The 21,796-nt window shown below is 43.5% G+C and overlaps 1 protein-coding gene and 1 long non-coding RNA gene across 2 annotated transcripts in view; both read left to right on the plus strand.

The window, feature by feature from the left end:
• Positions 1 to 811: 811 nt before the first annotated feature.
• LOC131276594 (uncharacterized) lies at positions 812 to 3,474 on the plus strand. Its single transcript, XR_009184052.1, has 2 exons — positions 812 to 1,056; positions 3,138 to 3,474. It is a non-coding gene; the product is annotated as an uncharacterized lncRNA (long non-coding RNA).
• A 5,882-nt stretch (positions 3,475 to 9,356) lies between these two features.
• Positions 9,357 to 21,796, plus strand: part of LONRF1 (LON peptidase N-terminal domain and ring finger 1) — a 33,595-nt gene continuing 21,155 nt past the window's right edge. Inside the window, exons 1-3 of the mRNA XM_058289809.1 lie at positions 9,357 to 9,912; positions 19,314 to 19,432; positions 20,993 to 21,115. Of these exons, the coding sequence (XP_058145792.1) occupies positions 9,357 to 9,912; positions 19,314 to 19,432; positions 20,993 to 21,115 (798 nt within the window). The remainder of the gene's footprint in view (positions 9,913 to 19,313; positions 19,433 to 20,992; positions 21,116 to 21,796) is intronic.

Consider the following 21,796-nt stretch of genomic DNA (forward strand, 5'->3'; position numbering starts at 1 on the left):
GGGCCTCTTCCCTGGCTGCCTCAGCTACGCCTGGCATGCTCTTCACAGTCTGCGGGGAGGGGGCAGCAGCATGACATCTGGCACTTCCAGGCTGGGGCTGGTGGAGACGACCTCCACGGTCACCATTTGCACACGGTTGTGTACACAGATCACTTCTCTTTCGCTCACCTGGATAAATGCACTCCCCAAGGCCCGTGTATACTCGAATATGACTGTCACTGCCGTTCCCCCGTGGAGGCATCGCGCGTCCTGCGCACAGCTGCTTTGGGCGGGATGTTAATATGGGTTCACTTTTTACCAAGACAGGGCCTCCGCCTTCCTCTCCATCGGCCTCAGGCAGGCGGGCAAGTGGGGTCCTCCGCCGCCCTCTTTTTGCCAGAGAGCAGACGACTGGGGAAAGTCTAGGGCCCAAATACACAGCGCTTGGTGCCCGGGCCCATCCTGGCACCTGCATGCAGTTCTCGCCAGGACGCGGGCACGTAGGGGGCCCCCGGTTCCGCAACGTGCCCTGCAAGCCACCATCCCCACTGCTCCTCACCTCCCTCCGGAGCCTCCACCAGGCCCAGGCACCCGCTGGGGGCGCCTCTTAGCCTCCTGCCCACAGCGGCTTCCCGCCAGCGTGCAGCACCTCGCCCTCGTCCCCACACGGCCCGCTTCCCTGAAATCGCGCCGCCGACCCAACATGGCGCCGTCGACGGCACGGGCAGAGGCGAGGCGCGCATGCGCTGACCCTGTCGCGCATGCGCAGGCACAGTGCGCATGTCTCCCGAATGCGGGGCGGCTCACGGGCGTTGCTTTTAAACTGCAAAATGCAGCCTTTCGCTGGTGCTGTCCGCACTGCCCTGCAAAATTAGCCAAAAGCAGGGATGTATTTGTTCAGAGATTACAGCCTCTCTGAGCTGGAAGGAACTTACGCGGTTATGTCACAAGCCCTTGTCCTACTGAGGTGCCCCACGGGTATAAAGCAAGGCAGGTTTTCAGTTTGCAGCGTAACTGCGCGCCCCGCTGTTGTCTTTTAACTCACGTGCCTTGGAAGTCATCGGTATTTTTACGCATGTAAGTGGCTCTCTTTTCTCAGACAAACACAAAATTGAAGTTTGAGTTCTCATATAACCAATTCAAAAGCATCCTTTTCAGCAAGCTGTTTATGTTAACAGACATAGATGAAAGCATAATGAACTCAGCTATAGCAGGCTGTATTTGAGCCATCTATATTTGGAAGCAGATAAACTTGGCTACAACTGACTTAGGGGAAACAAAATGCCCCTTGCTGCTGAGAGGTTTGATCTAAATCTGGAAGAGCTCTTTAATGGGAGAGACGTTGATTCTTCTAGGCCTGTGTAGATGGTATGGGATATACAGTGATAGAGTGATCCCTAATAAATCCCCCATGGCCAAAAGGTACGGGTAGGAAAATTACCCTGGGAGTAAATGGGCTTGTGGGAAGCTTTGGTTCCCTCCACACTGGATTAGAAGTGTTGTTACCTAAGGAAGAAGAGTCAGTCAGAAACCTCAGGTCCAGAATTTTCACAGACGGCCAGGGTTGGATTAAGATTAGATTGGAGGGGAAACGGACTTTGGCCCAGTGGTTGGGGCTTCCGTCTACCATGTGGGAGGTCCGCGGTTCAGGCCCCGGGCCTCCTTGACCCGTGTGGAGCTGGCCCATGCGCGGTGCTGATGCGCGCAGGGGGTGCCGTGCTACGCAGGGGTGTCCCCCGCGTGGGGGAGCCCCACGCACGGGGAGTGCACCCATGGGGAGAGCCGCCCAGCGCGAAGGAGGGAGCCGCCCACGCTTCCCGTGCCGCTGACGACAACGGAAGCGGACTGGGAAACAAGACGCAGCAAAAATACACAGAGGGCAGACAACCAGGGGAGGGGAGGGGAATTAAATAAATAAATAAATAAAAAAAAATCTTAAAAAAAAAAAAAAAAAGGTTAGATTGGAACTGGGATTTTGGGGGATCATTTGAACTGGTCAGCTAGGAGTGGGAGGGGTCATTATAAACTAGCACATATCCTGGAACATATTCCTCTACTCTATATTTTATTTAGCTCTCTTGTCAAGATGTTTCTGATTGCAAGGCATTTTTTTTTGGTTATTATGTGTTTATGGTTTAATGTCAAAAGGGAATCGATGGGGTTAATTAAGAGGAGACATAAGAATACAGGAGTCATCCTCGGGGTCAGACCCCCAGATCATCCAACCCAGTGTTCTCTTCTTGAAAGAAATGTCAAAGGATGAATCATGGGAAAGCATCACTGTCCTCTCGTGCCTGACCTAAAAGTTTGGTTGAGTCTCACTTTCCTTTAATGTTTCTATCATTCTTAAACTTGTTTTAATCCCTTTAATATGTTTTGCTAATTTTTTTGATAGCTTCATACTGCAAGAAAGTTCTTTGCATTGTTTTCTTAACCTATTTCACTTAATTTTTTTTTCTCTCCCCTTTCCCCCCACCCCCGTTGTCTGTTCTCTGTGTCCCTTTGCTGTGTGTCCTTCTGTGTCTGCTTGCATTCTTCTTGTCACCGGCACTGGGAATCTGTGTCTCTTTTTGTTGCGTCATCTTGCTGTGTCAGCTCTTCGTGTGTGTGGCACCACTCCTGGGGAGGCTGTGCTTTTTTTGCATGGGGCAGCTCTCCTTGCAGGACGCACTCCTTGTGTGTGGGGCTTCCCTATGCAGGGGACACCCCTGCGTGACATGGCATTCCTTGCGTGCATCAGCACTGCACGTGGGCCAGCTCACCACACGGGTCAGGAGGCCCTAGGTTTGAACCCTGGACCTTCTATATGGTAGGCAGATGCTCTATCAGTTGAGCCAAATCCGCTTCCCAATTTCACTTAAGTTTGAAAGAATATTCCCTCAACTAGGTATTTTGGAATCGGGAAAGAAATGCCCATCCTTCTCTCTAGTCCAATGCCCTAAACCAGCCTTGCCTAAAGCATGCACTGGACACTGAATAATGATTATCTGTAATGTGTATTGACTGATTTGTTCAATACCTTTCTCGTCTTGTCTGGCTTGTTTATGTATTCTACACTTATGTCCTTGTCTGAAATTTCTGATCTGCACATTTTTATCTCCTGGTCATGAACTGTTCCATTATCCAGTTCCTCACCTCTCCTTTTTTTTTTTTTTTAGCACTGAACTGGTGGACCATCGTGGGAAATTGACCACCAGGCTTGACCTACTCACAGGTGCCTTCCTACTAACATGCCTGACCTTCTCCTTCCAACCCAAGTGACTGTCCCATCCAGCAAACTTCCCCTACCCTGTCTCTCAGACAAAACCCACAGAAATATCCACCTCATCTACATCACTCATTTTGTGAATTGCAATCTTGAATCCTTTATATTTTACATATCAACTCAGATTTTAAAGAAATCATCCAGGAATTGAAAATGAGACAGGAAAAAATTTAACTCCATGCCTTTATCGTCTGATCCAGGTGATAGTCCAATAAAGTTGTAGAATCTTGGGAATGCATTAATAAATCAAAATCATGTGTGGTGGGTGGTAGAGATTCTTTCTCAATTATTTGATGAGTGTGGGGGATTTTAACCACAGATTGCTAGCACAATTCATGAACTTTCCAAGGAGGTAAATTCACTTAGTTTGGGTTACCAGGGCTACTGATTGCTTTTCTAATAAGCAGATACTACAGCTTTATTTCTACTTATCTCTTAAATGTAATTATTTTGTTGGAGCTCATCTTAGGAAACTGCCATTAGAGCTTCCATTCCACATTCTCAGTTACATTTGTGGCACAAGTGATCATAACCATCACAAGCAGAAGTTGAACATCAAAATCAATATGTCTGTGTGTAGCATTAAAACCGCTTTCTCATGTGTTTTAGTCAGCCAAAGGGGTGCTGATGCAAAATACCAGAAATTGGTTGGTTTTCATAAAGGGTATTTATTTGGGGTAGGAGCTTACAGATACCAGGCCATAAAGCGTAAGTTACTTCCCTCACCAGAGTCTATTTTTACATGTTGGGGTAAGATGGCTGCCGACGTCTGCGAGGGCTCAGGCTTCCTAGATTCCTCTCTTCCCAGGGCTTGCTTCTTTCCAGGTTTAGGGTTCCTCTCTTCCTGGGCTCCAGCTTAAGGCTTTGGCATCAAACTCCAACATCAAAAACCCTTAACTTAGAAATAGTAAGAAGAAGGAAAAAAGAGGTAGCATTTGAGATATAGGGAATAAAATAAAGTATATCAATGACTTCAGTAAGTGTGACAGGGCTTAAAAGAAAGACTGCCAAATGAGTTAAATTAAGAAGAAAACCTATAGGATTCTGCAACACAGTGAACACTAATGTAATTTATGGACTATAGTTAATAATATAATTATGGTAATATTGTTTCATTAATCATAACAAAGATACCATACTAATTCCATGTATTAGTAATAGGGAAAGCTGCGTGTGTGAAGGGGGTATATGAAAACAGTATTTTCTGCGTTATTTTTCTGTAAACCTACAGCATCTCTAATATAAACAACCAAAACAAACAAACAAAAACAAAAAAACCCTTAACTGTGTCCTTTGCCTTGCCGTTTATCTGGGAGTCCCCATTCACCAAAGGGAGGGGAGTCAATGCCCTAATGACACAATTACTTAATCAAGTAAACCTCTGAATCCAGTATAATCTCATATGCCCAGAGGAAAAGACCAGTTTACAAACATAAGCCAATATTTCTTTCTGGAATTCATCAATAATATTAAACTGCTACATCATGTTTTCATTCAACAATTTTTCATTGAGGACCTACTATGTGTCAGGCACTGTTCTAGGCCCTGGAGATATAACAGTGAATAAAGTAGTTAAAAAACCCCTCATGGAGCAAATGGTCATTGGATGAGATTTAAAAATCAAACAAGAAAAATAAATAAAATATACAGTATAATGGCGATCAGTGCTAAAGAGGAAAAAAATAGCAGGGAAAGGGAGATAGTGGGGCCAGGAACGTCCTCACAGAGGGGGTGACATTTTCATACGAGCCTGAAAGAACAGAGGAAAGCAGTCCATATGTCAGGAGAGACAAGGGAGCAGGAAGGATAAAGGCTCTGAGGTGCAGAGAATGAGGATGGGGAGACCAGCAGGGGATGAGATCTGGGAGGGTGCGGGCGGGGCAGGGCCATGCTGCTTTCTGGGTCGTGGATTTTCTTCCCGGCGAAACAGGTTCTGCAGAAGCACATGGCTGATGTTTTACGGCGATCACTCTGGTTGCTGTTTCGCTGGGACGCCGAGGGCTGTGGCACAAGCAGAGGCCAGTTTGGGCAGTGTTGCAAGGAATCAGGTGAGAGAGGCTGATGGCTTGGACCAGGGTGGTGGCGGGGAAGGGTGAGACAGAGTCCAGTGCTGGATATTTTCTGAAGGTGGAACCAAAGGATTTTCTGGCAGAGCAGATGTGACGTGTGAGGGAAAAAAAAATGTTAAATGGAGAAAATAAATTTTCCTGGCATGTTAACGGTAAATGGATTTTTTGGTCTCGCAAACACAAAAAAGAATAATTGTTATTTTTAATTGTTTTTGGGGGGTGAGATTTATTCAACAATGATTATCCCGTAGCTTAGAGATACAGTAGAGAAAAGGCAGGCAGAAGCGCCAGCTCTCAAGGAGCTTATATTTGGGAGTGGGAGTTGGGGGAACATGCGAGACCAGGGAACAAGGATAGGGTGTACCAGGGGATTTCATAATTCTCGGCACTTGTTGAAATAATTTATGGGATTTATTCCTACATCTAATTTTAACAGCTTAGGGTTGGAAAATACATGCATTTGATCAATTTGACTACCAATAAAATAGACTATAGATGAGCCACTTAGAATCTCTAGATTCTTCAGAGTATTAGGAAAGAAGAATTAAGAAGGGTGCCCTAGTGACGTGTGAGCACTTTGACAGCTTTCCTCATGGGGTTAACAGAGATTTCAGTAAGGAGTAGTAAACTCTCCTTGGTTAGAGAGTAGCCGTTGTAACAATTGGGTTGAGACACTTACTTACCATCACCTCTGTTTAACCTACTCAGATTGTCCTCATTAGGGCTTTCTGAAAACTTAGAGCACCATTATAGCACTCATATACGCTGTATTTTTAGCATCTTATATAAACTTTCCCATAAATGCCCAAGTTATATAACCCACCCCCCCGGGCTTTCCTCCAGCCTCTCACAGATTTACAGTAGGGGCCAGCAGGTGGTGTGTGTGCGAGGGGTCCCTGCAAGTGAAGGAGAATATTCACCACCCAGAGATGGATTTCTGCTCTGAGCAGAGCTGGTGCCTCTCGACACTCCTCCTCCCAGCCCTCCTGCTGCTTCATTTTCATCACGTGTCACAGGGCTGCCTTCTGACTCTGCCTCTTCTCACTGGGTTCTGTGAAATCCCTAGGGCTGGGTTCCCGAGGCGGAAGGGACCTTCGAGATCTTTTCAGTTCCCTCGTTTTACAGATGGCAAATGGAACCAGGTGACTTCCTTTCAGTTCCAGAGGCATAATTCCCTCTTCAGTTTACGGCCAGCGTAAATTCCCTCTTCAGGGCGATTTCTGTTAAACCAGCAGCTGCTCAGCTCTTCTCTCATAAAATGGGGGAGGGGGGGGTGAGCAGGTGGTCTCCAGTGCCCCTCCCACCTGGGTGTTAGGTATGAAATGCTGTTGGGTACATTGTATTAAACTTTAGCTTTTAACTGTTTTCAAACTGGGTAGAATGCTGTCAACCACAATGAATCAGGAAGAGGACATAATTTAGTTTGGCCCTTTAAAGCTTCGTTCAGTCTCTTTTTAATGATAAGAATGTGAAAACACAAAAGGGGAGTTCACCCACGTGGGGGAAAAAAAAAGAGGTTCAAATATTCATCTTCATCTAATTCGTGTATGAGAAAATCATTGTGTTATGCTATTAAATAGGCGTTTACCTAACTCTAGGAGGAAAGTCTCCTTCTGCTGTGGGGGTGGGGTGGGGCAGGGATAAGCAGGGAATGGTGGTGATAAGCAGTTTCCAAATTAGGAAACAGATAGGTTTTTCTTCTCACTCTTACATAACTGATCTCATTTTAGAAGACACTAAAAAACTGAAATAAAATACAAGTCTCACAATTTTACTATTCCGTGAGCAAAGAATGGCAGGGACAAGTAACTAAGTAACGCTTAAAGGAGAAGAGAGGGGAGCTCTTCACCCCACCAGGCTCTTCACAGCCCAGAGGCTAAGCCACAGGACTCTCTTCTCCATCGCTGTCTGCAGGCTGAGTCAGAGACTCAAGACTAAATTTTAGAAAATGAATGGGAAAGGATGCTAGTTTCTCCTTTGAATTTAAAGAATAGCCTTAAAGTGCATGCCTACCCCTTTTCGTGGCACAGAACGACAGAGTGACCTGTTGTACTGCCAGAGTGACTGCTTTGCCCCAAACTTCCTGATTCAGAAAGAGGTTGAGCAGCACACAAAGGCCACAGCAGCAGGCCAGTCTCTTACATAAATAAGTTACATAAACGAGAACAAGTTATGTAAATGTATAAACCAGCAAGCATGAATTATAACCATTCACAAATGCCAAGGAAGGCAAGGGCCAGAATCCTCCCCCGGTTTTTCTCACATTGTCACGATTGTGCCATCTTAATTTTACACCAGAATTAGATTTGGTTATTTGTCATAATACATTTATTAAGAAAAGCACTCCAAAGGACAAACCATACCACCCATTATTTTCTGAATCACACGTTTTACATTAGGGGAAATCCCACAGTAAAAGCGTGTGGGCATCTGACTAAGTTCTTGTTCTGCTTCTTGAAGGGAGCAATTTAAATGGTCAGGATGAGATTTAAGGTTATGCTCTCGAATTAATCCCACTGCCCCACCACAAATGGTTAGGAATTCTTCTTGGGTCGTAGATGCAATTTGCTTCAAGTTCAAGGTGAATGACAAATGACCTTGTGTGCCTCTGCACCCATTTGGAGGAAGGGCCACCTCTTCTCCTCAGTATACTCTATCCTCCTTCCCTTTGGGGATAATGTGGCTACTTCTTCTCTGAAGTTACCTGATTTGTTCATTGTGCAGTAAAAACTGTTCTCTATAAAGAGGGATATTAATTAAATGCTAGCCAAATTCAGACATAACATGTTCACTTTAACATTCAGTTAGCATCTTTACTTGGAAAATCTCAGGAAAGACATTGCTAAGATTTGACAGAGTGATATACTAGCGGAAAGAGAGCTGACTTTAAAACCTCTATTATATTAGCTGTGTGATTTGGGGTAAATAACTCTCCCTCTCTGGACAACCGTTTCCCATTTGAAAAAAAGGACTAAAACTTGTCTGAAGCCACTCTCAGTACTGACAATCTAGTGTCCTACAATCAAATCTTTAATTTTCAACTGGAAGCTTTAAATGCTGCTGTCAAGTTTAAAGGAAATGAAACCCAATGTATCAAGAACAGAGCGTTTTCTTCTACTTCTGACGTCAAAACTGCGGACCCTGCTTCTGGTGTAGCCAGGTGGCAACTGCCTGTGTTACAAAGACCAGGTTTCCTGGTGTTTTCTCTTTTAAAAGGCCAAACAGAGACCTGAGTGACTGGGGTGTGCAGAGCACAGCCGGCGCTCCCGAAACCTGTGGGCTCACTCCCTGGACGTGGAAGGTGTGCGTGTTTTTTGTTTTTATTAAGTTACTTTATTTCAAAGTCAAAAAATCAAATAGGAAAATGCAAGATGGGTTTGAAACAGCAAAGAGCAGCAACTCGGCACCGGGGAGAACGGCTCTCCGGGGGGAGTCGCCCCCGGAACGTGGGCGTGTCCTGTTTGTGTGCAAGGGCGGCCCACTCTAGACTGGTCCCCGGACGCCCTGCGCATCCCCGGGCCCTCCGCCTCGCCCTGGCATCGGCAACCTGGGGCCCGAACGAATGACGACGCGGACCTGCTCCTGACAACCCCCACCACCCCGGGAGCCGCCCACGGGCCGCGCGGCGAGGCCGGGCCCGCAGCCAGGTGGGCGGCAAGAGGACAGGGGCGAAGCCGCGAGAGGACAAGTCCAGCGAGGGGACGCGGCGGCCGGAGCTCCCGCGCGCCCCCGCCCCGGGCTTGGCGCACTCGCCGCAAGCCCCGCCCTCCCGCCCCGGGCAGCCAATCGCGTCCCGCCGGGGGAGTCACCTGACCTCCCCTCCGCGGCCGGCAGGGGCCTGGGCGGAGCCCCCTGCGGGCCGGCGGCGTCCGCGACGCGGGAGCCCCGCCAGGCCCCGCCCCCGCCCCGCCCCCCGGGCCGCGCGGGCGCGCGCCGCCCCGCCGTGCCCGCGCGCCACGCCCCCCTGCCCGCGGGCCGCGTGGGAGCGGCGCGCGCCGGAGGCTGCCGGACCGTGGCGGGCGGCGCGCGGCCCTCGGCGGGCCATGTCCTCTCCGGCGGCGGCGGCGGCGGGCCCCGGGCGGCGGGCGGCCGGCGGCGGCGAGCGGCGGGCGCGCGCGGGGCGGCCCCGGGGGCGCGGGGCGCTGGCGGCGCTGGCGGCGGCGCGGCGGCGCGGGGCCCCGGCCCGGCCCGGGCGCCTGGGCGCGCTGGTGGACCGCCTGGCGCTCGAGTGCCGCCTGCGCCTGGGGCCGCGCGGCGCGGGGCCGGCGCCCGCGGGGCCGCTCAGCTGCCTGGGCTGCCGCGGCTTCCTGGGCGAGCCCGTGACCGTGGCCTGCGGCCACAGCTACTGCCGCCGCTGCCTGCGCCGCGCGCTGCGCGCCCGCTGCCGCCTGTGCGGCGCGCGCCTGCCGCCCGCCGCGGGCCCCGGGCCGCCGCCGCCGGCCGCCGGCCTCCGCACCAGCGTGGTGCTCACGCGGCTGGCCGAGAAGTGGTTCCCGCGCCGGCGCGAGCGGGCGCGCGCCGCCGGCCGCCTCGGGGAGCTGCTGCAGCAGGGCCGCTACGGCGAGGCCCTGGCCGCCGCGGGCGAGGCGCTGCGCGCAGGTGACCGCGGGCCCGCGCGGGGGGCGGCGGGGGCCGGGGGCCGCGGGCGGGCGCGTTGCGTAAGCCGCCGGGGGGCGTTGTGTAACGGCTGACGTCGGGGCGCGGCGGGAGCTCGGCGCCCGCACCCAGGCCCCGGGGCCCCCGGAGCGCCCCCGCGGGCTTCGAGCCGTGGCTCTCGGGGGGGCGGCCGAGGGCTGGCTCTCCAGCGCCCCGTTCGTGGGCAGGCGGGTCCCGATGGGCGCTGCGCCCCGCCGCTCCTCAGGCTGCAGGGAGGGCCTGGAGGGCTTTTGGCTGCTGCTTGCCCAGCGGCCCCGGCCTCTTACCGCCCTGGGGGGCAGTGGCCCACTTCCCTGTGGAGTGGAGAGCTGGGCCTTCACGTCGGTTCCCTACCAGGGGCAGGTTTGAGCCCCAAGGGGACGTGCGGCCACAGCTGCAGACAGCTTGGGAGGGGGGTGGTACCTAGGGGGGCTCAAGTGGGGAGGGGCCAGGGGTGCTGCTGAACACCCCGCAATGCACTGGACTCCCCCCAACAAAGAGTGAGCAGGCCCAGGATGGCTAGTGTGGCTCTGGATAAAAGCTTGTGTTAAGTAACAGGATTTCAAGATGTCAGTGTCTTAGATGTAGGCATAAAGTAACACTTGGGGAAGTAATCGCCCAGAAAAGACACTTAAAATGTAAGGTGTTAGCAACTAGGTAAATTTATGAACCATGTAACTGCACATTACTTTCTGTGGGGCTTTTACCAACCAAGTGCTTATTTGTTTTGAACTAGTGACAGTATCTTGAGTTACTCAATACCTTAAGAGTGCAACGCACAGAGCCGACATAGTTCCATCTTCTTTCAGAATCTTCGTGGGGTGTAAGCAGTTATAAAATAGAACAGTGATAGACCCAGAAAGAAGAGGTCTGTTTGGAATGCAGAAGTTTGTGCAGAGAGCTCTGCCTCTCGGAGAATGGAGTAAGGCTCGGAAAGCTGGACTTGGCTGTACAGACGTCTAGTAACTGGCCGTGGTTTTAATTTTTACGATGAAGAAGCAGAAGCAGGGCAGAGAAATGACCTGTCCATGGCCATACACTAGCTGTTCTTCTAAATGTTGATCCACGGTTCACAACTGCCTTTTCCAGCTCATCCAGTGAAAATATTTAATATACATTTCTAAGAAAGTATTTTTTTTTTGGTCTCTACTATAAAGTTGAAGATAAAACAGATTGACAGCATTATTCAGTATTAACAACTAATTTTATCATTATAACTCTCTTAAGTAGGGTGCTGCTTAAGTACTCAGGTTCTAGTCCCTGGAAGAATGATGAGTACATTTGCCAATTAAGGTCTAACTTAAAGGTTTTATGAACAAGGATAATTTTTTAGTTAAAGAAGATCCTGGACTTTTAGATTGAGGATACTATTTTTTTAAAAGGTCTGAAAACTACACATCCTCCTTTTAAAAATTTGTATAGATTAGCAATAGGAAGTTTGCCCACTCACCTACTTTCCTACTTTTGTAAGATTAGAGCCCAAGTCTTCTGACCTAAACCGCATTAGAGTATTTTAAACTCCTTTTTGTAGGTCTTTCCAAAATCATTAATTCCATCCTTGAAAATTTGCCTGTTTGGTACTAATGAGGATCAATTTTTGCATCCTATGAATTAAGTGAAGTAGGAAGAAGAAAATCTCAGAGCCAACAAATTATAGGCTACAATATTTCATAGTTATGGACATAAAAATGTTTACTAGTAGAGTCATATTTTTACACTTGTTACACTAACTTCTTGAGAGTTATTTGAAATTTATGTAAGTGTATAGTTGAAATTATGTGTTTATTTAATGTTTCATTATTGATAACGATAAAGACCTCCACTATAATTTATTCATAGAATTCTTATAATGAAACAAGTCAGTACTGTTAACTAGGAAAAAAGAATCTAGTCTACAGTTAGCCCACACACATCCATGCTTAATCTTGTCTACAAGAAAGAAAAATTTGAAAACCTTTGCCAAAATCAGAAGCTTCCCATTAGATTACATAAGTTTCTGTTGCATGGAGGTATATTTAGATAACATTTAATCCATTGATCTTTTCTATTATCTCTCAGATGTTTCATAATTTTGTCTTTTTAGTAGTCAAGATATGTAAAGATCTTTTCAGCCTTGAATCTTTGTAGTTAACCGGAGTCTATTGAAATGATCCCCTTTGCTTTATTTATTCTGAATGGATTTTTATACTGGCTCCCTCCTCCCTGTATACATCAGTCTCCTAATAGCATATACCAGAGCAGTATAATTTACAATTCAAGGTAATAAAGGTCATAAGGGAGAACATTTTATTTAAAATATTTGGGGGAAGAAATTTTTGTCCTTCATATTAAGTAGTCCCTGCCTCTCACCAAGTATTTTTGTATTTTTTGTGTCATTTGATCTTCACAGAGACTCTTTTGGGGTTCTGTTTGCCTTAGAAGGGAACTGAGGCAGCTAGGCTGAAAGCGGTGGATGCTCCAGCAGTCTACCTGGTTTGCATGCCCATGCAGCCCTCTGCTGACTCTCTAATCTTGGGCCTTTTTTCTGCTTTGTTTTTGTTTTTTGGAGCCAAAAATGAGACTAATATTGTCGTCTACCACATAGGGTTGAGAAGTGAGTAAAAAACATGTAAAGCGCTTTGATTGATGCCTGACACAAAATAAGTGCCCAATAAATATTAAAATATTTTTAAAATGTAAAAGTTGTACTACAGCCAGAAGATGATTTATCTGATATTAAAATCTAGACCTTCTGATTTCAGGTCCTGTTCATTTCTGTCTACCACATTAATAGTATTTACTACCAGAATGAAAATTAAATCCTGATTCTAGTCTTAACACATGTCGATTAGTAGTAATATTTTAACAATTAGTGTAAAGCTTTAGTTATAAAATGATCAGTCAAATTATAAGTAAATACTGAGTACATTTAAGGAAATAAAGGTTTTTCATCTTTAAAAACTCAACTAGGTTAAAGAGAAGAGATTTGAATATAATCAATAACATCCTAATTCTGTAAAGGACTCAAAACAGTACACACTGGTGTTTATATAGTGTTTTATAATTTATAAAAGATTTTCACTTCCATAGCTTAATTGATCCTTATAAAAGTTTATGTGAGTTAAGAAGGAGGGTATCCCTAATTCACAGATTGAAGGAAAAAGCTCCAAGATTTTTAAGTGACTTTCTTAAGGCAGGTAATATAGTCCAGTTAGAACTGAAACCAGAAACTGAATCTGTGGATATTGTCGCTCAGCATAAAGTTGATTTTTAAAACGGAACATATGAAGCATAAAATTTTAAGTATTCTTAAGATTTGGCATTTACTGACTACCAACTATATAAGCCAGGTATTGTTTTAGGTGCCCTGTCATAACAGAAGTAAACACAATAAAGTCCCTGCCCTTAAGGAGTTTGTGTTTTTATGTTTCTTTTATAAGTGCAATAAATTAGTACTTACTGAAAATCACTAAAAACACAGGGCTTCTTGTTTAACTGACTTCTAAACTTATGTGGTATACATCAGATTCATTTTTTATTTCATTCTGAAGGCACTCAGGATTTTTGCGGTACTTGGGTCACCATAAATAGCAGTTATAATGGCATATTCTTATTGATACAGAAGATGAAAATTGGTGATATAAATGACTATTAAGTTTCTTTTTAATAAATAATGTTCATGCTTCACCATTTTAAAATTTACTAAAGAAGGTAAAATTTACCAAAAGTCAGTTATCTGAAGTTTCTAGTTATGTGTACATTAATCTGTTGATTCAGAATTTTTTTTTCTATTTAATGGAATATTTCTGAGACATGGAAATATCAGAGTAAAATTTTAAAGGGATTTGTATTGTATTCTACCTATTTCACTGTGCAGAGATACTTTTCAAAGTTGGAATTAATATTTTGGTATAGACTGAATGACTTAAGAGCATTCTAAAATTCAAGACGGAAGTTTGTATTCTATTTTTGTCTCTGGTGAGATAGGACTGTTTCTCTCTTTCTCCCCTTCCCTCCCACCCTCCCTCCCTCTGCTGTCCTGAATCTATGCTACTGATTCCTGATTCCTAAAGCACATGTTTCTCCCTGAAGTATGTTTTATTTGATTAAAAGATTAGGTAGAAAATACTTTTTAATACCTTGTATCAAGGGCTGATCTCATTTCTTTATCAACATGTTTTGATATATTCTGTAATGCTGTTGACCCTAACTGTTGTGCACGTATTATGTGACAGGCAGTATTAACTGTTTAACATGCATTATCTTATTTAGTCCTTACAAGAGTCTAAAAATGTAGGCTTCATGAGTATTTTATAAGAAGGTATACTAAGGTTCAGTAAGTTGGTAAACTACCCAAAGGGGATCTGAACTCAGATCTCTTGAATCTGATGGTTATAATCTTAATCCTGTGCCAAATTACTATTCCTTAACTCAAGTAATCAGTCATTAATATCTTGTCAATTGGCAGTTTCTGCTTTAACGTTGGTATTCAAGTCCTAGCATACCGAACTTTATAAAGTAATAAAAGTAAAGGAATTTGATGTTTGGTTAGGTATTAAAATTTTTGAAATAGCTCAGCATTATAAATCTAAGAAAAGACATTCAAATAGAAAATGAACTTCTTTTTGTTAGAGAAGTTGTCGGTTTACATGTACAGGGATGATCCCAATAGACAATAAATAGTTTTCAAGGTCAAACTCACTAATGAAGAAATGTGTATTAAAATAATGATGCTATATATCAGTATTTTTCTGGTTAAAAAAATACACAGCTGTGAGGGTATAAAATTAAAATTAATAGTTGTTTTTTGTTTTTTTTTTTAAAAAAACCAATCTGGTTACCAGAATGTAATAAAACTTTCTACACAGCCAAAAACTTTATAGGAAATCATTCCAAGGAAATAGCAGACACATAAAAGCATATAGATGTTTGCTGTAGTACTTTTTATACTAGCAAAAATTACAATTAAGTAACTTAATTGCAGAGTAGTTAGATTGTGTTTACAGTAGAATACTTTGCAGCCAAGAAAAATCATGTAGACTAGGATTTAATTACATGGAGAAATAAGTTATAAACATATGTACATATATATAAATATATATAAAATGTTAATTTTATGAAGCTGTACATTAAAAATATCTGCAGATGTAGAAAAGAGATATAGGTTATACAACAGCACTGGTTATTTGTGATGGAAGAGAAAATGATTTTTATCATTTGAATTCTTAATTTTCTGCGTGTCAAATTTTATACAGTAAACATTTTATAACTTTCTTAATCAGAAAGTTTCTTGAAGATGGACTCAAGAAACACCTTTGAACTACCCACACTAATCGTGGATGGGAAACGGTGACCTAGAGACTCCCTTACTTCAGCTGGTAGATACCTGGGGACAGCCTGGGAGGAGATTCCTCAGATGAGCAGCAGAATTGTATTTTAATTTTTTTATTTGCCTGATGCTCACAAGTGGACTTACTGGGCCCGAGAAAAAGAAAATAGGAATGTAAGGAGTAAAAGGAGGCAGATCTTAATGAATTTTCTCTAGACCAGCAAACATTTCTCAGAGCCAGGATTTAAGTATATAAAGCCAGGAACCAATGGGGGAACCAGTCTCAAAAATAGATTTTAAAACCGAATACCTGTAATCGATGCGAAGTGGGAACACAATCTTAGTAGAAAACACTGGTCTAGTGCTTATATGCCAGGCCTTGTTCTCAGTTCTTTGCATGCATCAATTTGTTTTCTTAACCCTGTGAGGTTGATATAGTAGATGCTGTTATTGACATCACGCAGCGGTAAACAAAACCCAGGAGCCAGGCTCCCTAAGTTGGAATCTTGGCTCTACTGCTTACTAGCTGTATGATGTCAGACGAGGTATTTGAACTCTGTACTCAATTTCCTTATTTACAAAAAGGGATAATCCTAATTCCATCGGCACAGGATTGTCCTGAGGACGATAAACCAATATTTGTAAAACCTTAAGAACGGTACATAGTAAATGATAAGTGTTCAATAAAGTAAGCTGGAAAGAATCCTCTCAGTGAACCGCTGAGGAAACTGAGGTTCCAGAGGAGTTCAGTGATCTGCCCGAAGTTACAGGTATCAAGTGGGAGAACCCGAATTCCAGCCCAGGCAGTCTGATGTCAAGGCTCCTGTTAGGATCTCCCTGATACGCTTAGTGGAGGTAGACACAAAGGAAAGTATCTTGGGGAGGAGACTGGTGAGCAAGTCTTGCTGGATGGGAAAAGCTGTTGAGACTAAGGGGAGGAGGCGTGGGCAGGGAATGTATGAGCGTGGAGGTATGAAGTAGCCTCGTATCCATGGGGCAGGATGAGTAGTTGGATGTTACTGGACCTTAAAGTGGGAGGCTGATAATCAGAGTAAGGAGAGCTGGAGAGGTGGGCAGGAGTCAGGCGTGGAGGAGCAGGTGGACTGTACCTAACGCAGCCCGTTTTATGTTGTGGACGATGACGGTGTAGGTATGGTGGAGCCAGAGACGCTGAGTGAGCTAGGGCCAGAGTCCTGAGTGGATCTTTTGAGAGCCTGAATTCGGGCCGTTAGCAGTAGGGTTGGAAAAGAGGGACAGGTTTGAGAAATACAGGAGGTAAAATTGACAAAAGTTAAGGATGATTCCGATTTGGGAAGTTAGTGGTGTCGCCAGTAGAGAATAGAGTGAAAGATTACTTTGTTTTTTGTGAGGAATGTGCTGAGTTTGAGGAAAAGTACAGCAGGCATTTGGAAATTGGATGAATCCAAAGTTAAGGGTTAAAGACTCAGGACTGAAGATAAGGGTCAGAGCTAAATCATGACAGAACCCTGGGCCTCCTAGACAGGAAGTCAAGATAAGAAGTGGTTTAGGATAAAATCATTCACTTATGTACCACAGTCCTTACACTCAATACAATTATTAACCCCAAACAAACTTTCCCTGATAGTCCTTCACTTTTCTAACAAACTGAAAGGCTTGAGTGTGCCAGGCCTTGGCTGGGCCCTGTAGGGACCCACAGGAGAGATGACGGGGGCAGAGGGCTGGCTGCTTGACGTCTCTAGGCCCCAGGCCCGGTGGAGAGCTTGGCACAGTGCAGGCAGTCAATATTTGCCGACCCTTTCACACTTGAGTTGATACAGCAGGGGCTGCTGGCTGCTGGTGTTTTTTTTTCACAGTTGCCTTTGGTCAAAGTTTACGTGGAGGGCAGATATATGCTTTGATCAGAGGTTTCTGTTTATATAATGTCACGTGAAAAACTGCATTTGGCCTTTTAAAAGTAAGTATGGTGGCCATAATATCATTTTTAGAAAGACTTAGAAATTTGAACTCAACTTTACTAAAGAGAATCATGCAAAATAACTCCATCAACATTTGAAATTCTCGGTCAGAACATTACCTCCTAGGACTTGGAGAGCAAGGATTTTAACATCTGGCCCTGTGGTTATCTCTCCTTACAGAGATCTTCTTATCCTGACATACACTAGCTTTTCAGGACCCCCTGTGGGGGGTGTCAGTAGCTTGAGTGTTCACTGTAGTTGAGGGGAGGGGCACAGTTTTCTTGCTTGGGTGAAAGTGACTCAGTCGCAGCCCTGGCTGGTGGCCTTGAGAAGCTGCCTAATGTTGGCAGAGCCCTGGGATGCAGCAGTTCTGAATGTGCATTGAGTTGTGTGAAGCAGTGGTGACTTGCTGGATGAGAGCAATGTAATAAAAGAGCAAGGGACCCAGGAATGGTGGGGACTGCTTGTGATAAAGAACCCGCTGTCGCTGGAGGGGCGGTGGAGAGAGGCGCCTTCTCAAGGGGTCTGCGGAAAGCTCTCCAGCTGTGGCTGGGAGGCTGCTTGTTTTGAGCAACAGTCCTTCACAGCTCGGAGTGTTCCATGCTGTTCTACGACTGTTCATTCTTAGGCTGTTTTAGCAAACACTGCTCTCCCCTTTCTGACTCTGTCTGTACCTATCAAATCAGCGTCACGTGATGCTGTTGCACCATAAAATTTTTTTCTGACGATATTGCAACCACCTTGAAGACATGGATAATGTAAAATACTTTCAAACACCCACAAATAGAGCTTTGTGCTAGGGCTCTTAATTCTCAGTTGACTAATTATCTTGAGCTTTTAATTTCTGTGCAGTTTTGTTCCAAGGTAATGGTTTCCAATTATGTTGCTCTAAGAAAATGAGTATTGCAAAACAAAATATTCTACACTTGACTTCTTAATGTAGGAAGTAAATAGAAATATTGTCATGAAATATTAATTTCACTCTTTAGTAAGTAGAAATATTTTCATGAAATATTAATTTCAATCTTTAAGTTTTTTATCAGTATACATTTGAAGGAACAGTATAATTCCATTTCTCAAGTACCAGCAACTGAAAATGGCCTAATTATTAAGGCAAGAGTTATTGGTAGAAAAGCAGTCATTTAAAAACTAGAGTAATACTAGAGAGCTTTTTCGCAAGGTTTTATTATATATTTTTAAATGAGATATTAAGTGTCTTTATGCTCTTCTAGACATGAATACCTTTTTATTGAAGTACATCTAGAAGTTTTGTCTGCTTTATAAGAACAATTTTCTGAAGTTTTCAAAGGTTAATAGCTTTAAAAGAAGAGTCCAGTTAAAATCAACTATAGATATATTTAAAATTAGGTTGTTGCTTAGACTTGGTTTCAGAATCTTTTTACCTGCAGTAATTACAGTATCCCTGATGAACCTGCTAAACATCTGAAATTTTGAATGACATATTTGGTTTCTTTTGTAGAGTTAGAAGATAGTAAAATAATCAACAAAGCTTTTTTCCTCTGGAATTTTTGACTTGAAATCTTTTAATTTGCGATGATCCAATACCATTCTTGCTGGTGGCTGAAATTAAAATTTTGATGGTTTTAAAGCTTACTCTTAGCCCATTTCCTTCAGAATTAGGACCCCATAAGACCCTTGTGACAATGGGAATTCCATCTGCAATGGAATTAAAAAACACATGGTTGTTTTATAAATGAAGGTTTAAAAATTAGGGTGTAAAAGATGTATTTATAAAGACAAGCCTTATAAACTTCTTAACACATACATCTTTAAGTCTTTATAGAATACCCCATTTTAAGAAAGCAAGTATGCTTTCTTAGTGATTATTCGTATTATAGTATTTCCAGTAATCTTAAAAATTATTTCCTCCACTAAAGAGTGTTAAAGTAGTCTACTTACAACAGTTTAATATACTCATAACTTACGTAAGAGTCAGCATGTTAAATGGGTTGCATCTACAGAGCTCTGGCTTCATTATCTTTGGTTTGGTGATTATTGACTCTGGAATCACGAATTCATTCCTTAATCTTGTATATTATATTTTGTGGATTCTATACAGTACCTTTTAAAAATAATAAAAGTTTTATTATTTATTTCAGAACCCAGCGACTTGACTCTAAAAATTTACAGAGCTGAATCATATGCTGGTCTCCAAGAGTTTAAAGCAGCCATTGAAGATTTAAATGCAGTTCTTGCTCAACTTCCCAATTGGCCTGAGGTAAAACTACTGTTTTACATTTGCATGAATTTTAAACTTTCATCTCTATATGGAATGTGCAAGTTTTAGCAAAATGTTTTGGTGGACTCTTAAATACGTAGGATTTTAACAATCAAGGGTCAGTCTTTTGAGTGGATGAATACCATTTGATAGTTTTTAAAATTAGAAATCCTTTCATAACTAAAACTGAATTGAAGGAACAACAACAACAAAAAATAAACATTTTAGACAAAACTGTATTTAGACAAAATCTATATTGATACCAAAGAACTACAACTTGCGGTATTATGAAATTGGATCCAAATTGGAATTCACTGAACATGGAGGTTTATTAATGGAAAGAGAAGAGGCCCTTGAGGCTAGAAAATTGGCACCTTATCTCAGGAACCAGGTGATTAGGCAGTGATTTAATACAGCAGAGGGGGGCAGAGGAGTTCGCCTTGCCCATTTAGGCGTGTGCATATACTCAGTTTTTATCCAATCACCAGTGTCAGTCCTTCTTCCCCATATAGGCTTTTCAAGCTGAAAGTTACTCTTTTCTGTGACTTTTTTCCCCTCTTTTCAAAACTGTGTCTTGGAGAACTGCATAGTAGGGATGCCCTGAAAATTAAAAATTAATAGGGAAAATGGTATGAAATCCCATGATGTCATTAATGGTTAAAGTAAGTATATCGTAAGAGTAAGTGAGCAAATAGTCTGTACGGACAGCTTTAAAACTTGGAAGATGTTTAAAAAGGAAAGGACTCTGGGCTTACTGCAGTGATGTAATTGGTCATACAGTTTTCCTCAGCCATTTAAAAGGTAGCTTAAAAAAAAGTCATGCTATCTGACTAGAGCACTCTTTAGTTCCCTCTGATATTATTTAACATTAATGGTTTTATGACTTGTAAAACTTCTTTTATTCTAGTCACAAAGTGAGACACATTGAAAGCTTATCTGACACTTTGTTTTAAGATAGTGGACTGATCCAGAAATGGAATTTCAGATGTATCAATATAATTAGGAGGGTACCGATTTTTGTCACAGAGCTAGCTGAACTCATTTCTTGCAGGAAAAAATAAAAGACTAAAGATGTATGACAAGTATTGTATCTATTAGTACTTTCTTTAAAAACAGCAGAGGCAAACCTGAGTGCATAATAATCTGGAAGATATTCATCATAGTGCCTCGACTGGAGGATGAATGGCTCCCTATATTTTGTTTCTTTAATCTTGATCTATCTTAAAGTTGATATGTATTTTGTATATTATTTCCTTTACCCCCCAAAGAGCTGTTGTTACCAGTGATCTTTAAACCAGCGATGCCTCAAGAGCGAGGGGATATGGCGTTTCTGGTCTTGCCCTGACTTGCTGTGGGACTTCGGTTGAGTTGTTGTGGGTTCTCCCCAGCTGTGCTCCTTGAGGGGTGTGCAGCTAGACCTTCAAAGTGCTTTGGCTGCCGCAGAGCCATTAGAGTTTCAAAATCAGCATGTCTGAGCAGACTGTTTCCTTTCTTTATTTGATACTGATTTAAAAAAAACAACTCATGAGTGAAGGTCTTGTTTATGTGCTTTTATTGAAGGTCTACTTCAGGAAAGGAAAAGTGCTCCATGATGCTGGGTTTTTAGGGGATGCCTTACAGCTGTTTCTGCAGTGCTTAGCCCTGGATGAAGATTTTGCACCTGCAAAGCTAGAAGTAGAAAAGGTAATCAGCTTACAAACTGTAAGAGTTCAAGATAGGGATAAGACAGGTATTTTTAAAAATGCTCCTTAGAAAGTTGGCAGAGGAACGTAAGCACATAAATCAAACTTAGCAATTTGACCTACGGTGTTTAGTTTCATATACTTTGTGCATTGAATTCTTATTGAAATCAAAACATTTCATTAGCTATATTTAAATGCAGTATTTTTGTTTTGTTAAATTTAGAAGTTCCCTAGTAGTTTGTTTAATCTGAGCCAAACTAATCCTCCTTAATAAAACATTGCTGTCATGAGGTTCTAGCTGAGGAATCTTTTGGGGCCAGCCTTTGCCTTTTACCTCAGATCTACACTTCTCTTACTTTCTGTGTTGCCAATAGTATTGCCTCAGCCAACTTACTTTACCTTATTTTTCTCACCCCTCCATGTATCACTTATCGAAGGGGTGTGTGTTTTCTATGCTGTGTTAGTAGGTGTTACTAAAATGAAAGGTTTCTCTGGTCAGATGACTTTGGGAAACTCTAGGTTAAACCAGGTTAAATGGTTTCTTCAGAACTTCTCAGAGGTTTTGATATGCCAGCCTGCAAATACCATTTAGCTTTTCTCAGATTTATTCACAGATGTAAAAAGACTAGTGTCTTTGAACACATTCTTTGGGAATATTTACCCGACTGCAAATCCACCGTCC

This window comes from Dasypus novemcinctus, chromosome 29, assembly GCF_030445035.2.
Source record: "Dasypus novemcinctus isolate mDasNov1 chromosome 29, mDasNov1.1.hap2, whole genome shotgun sequence".
Lineage (NCBI taxonomy): Eukaryota > Metazoa > Chordata > Mammalia > Cingulata > Dasypodidae > Dasypus > Dasypus novemcinctus.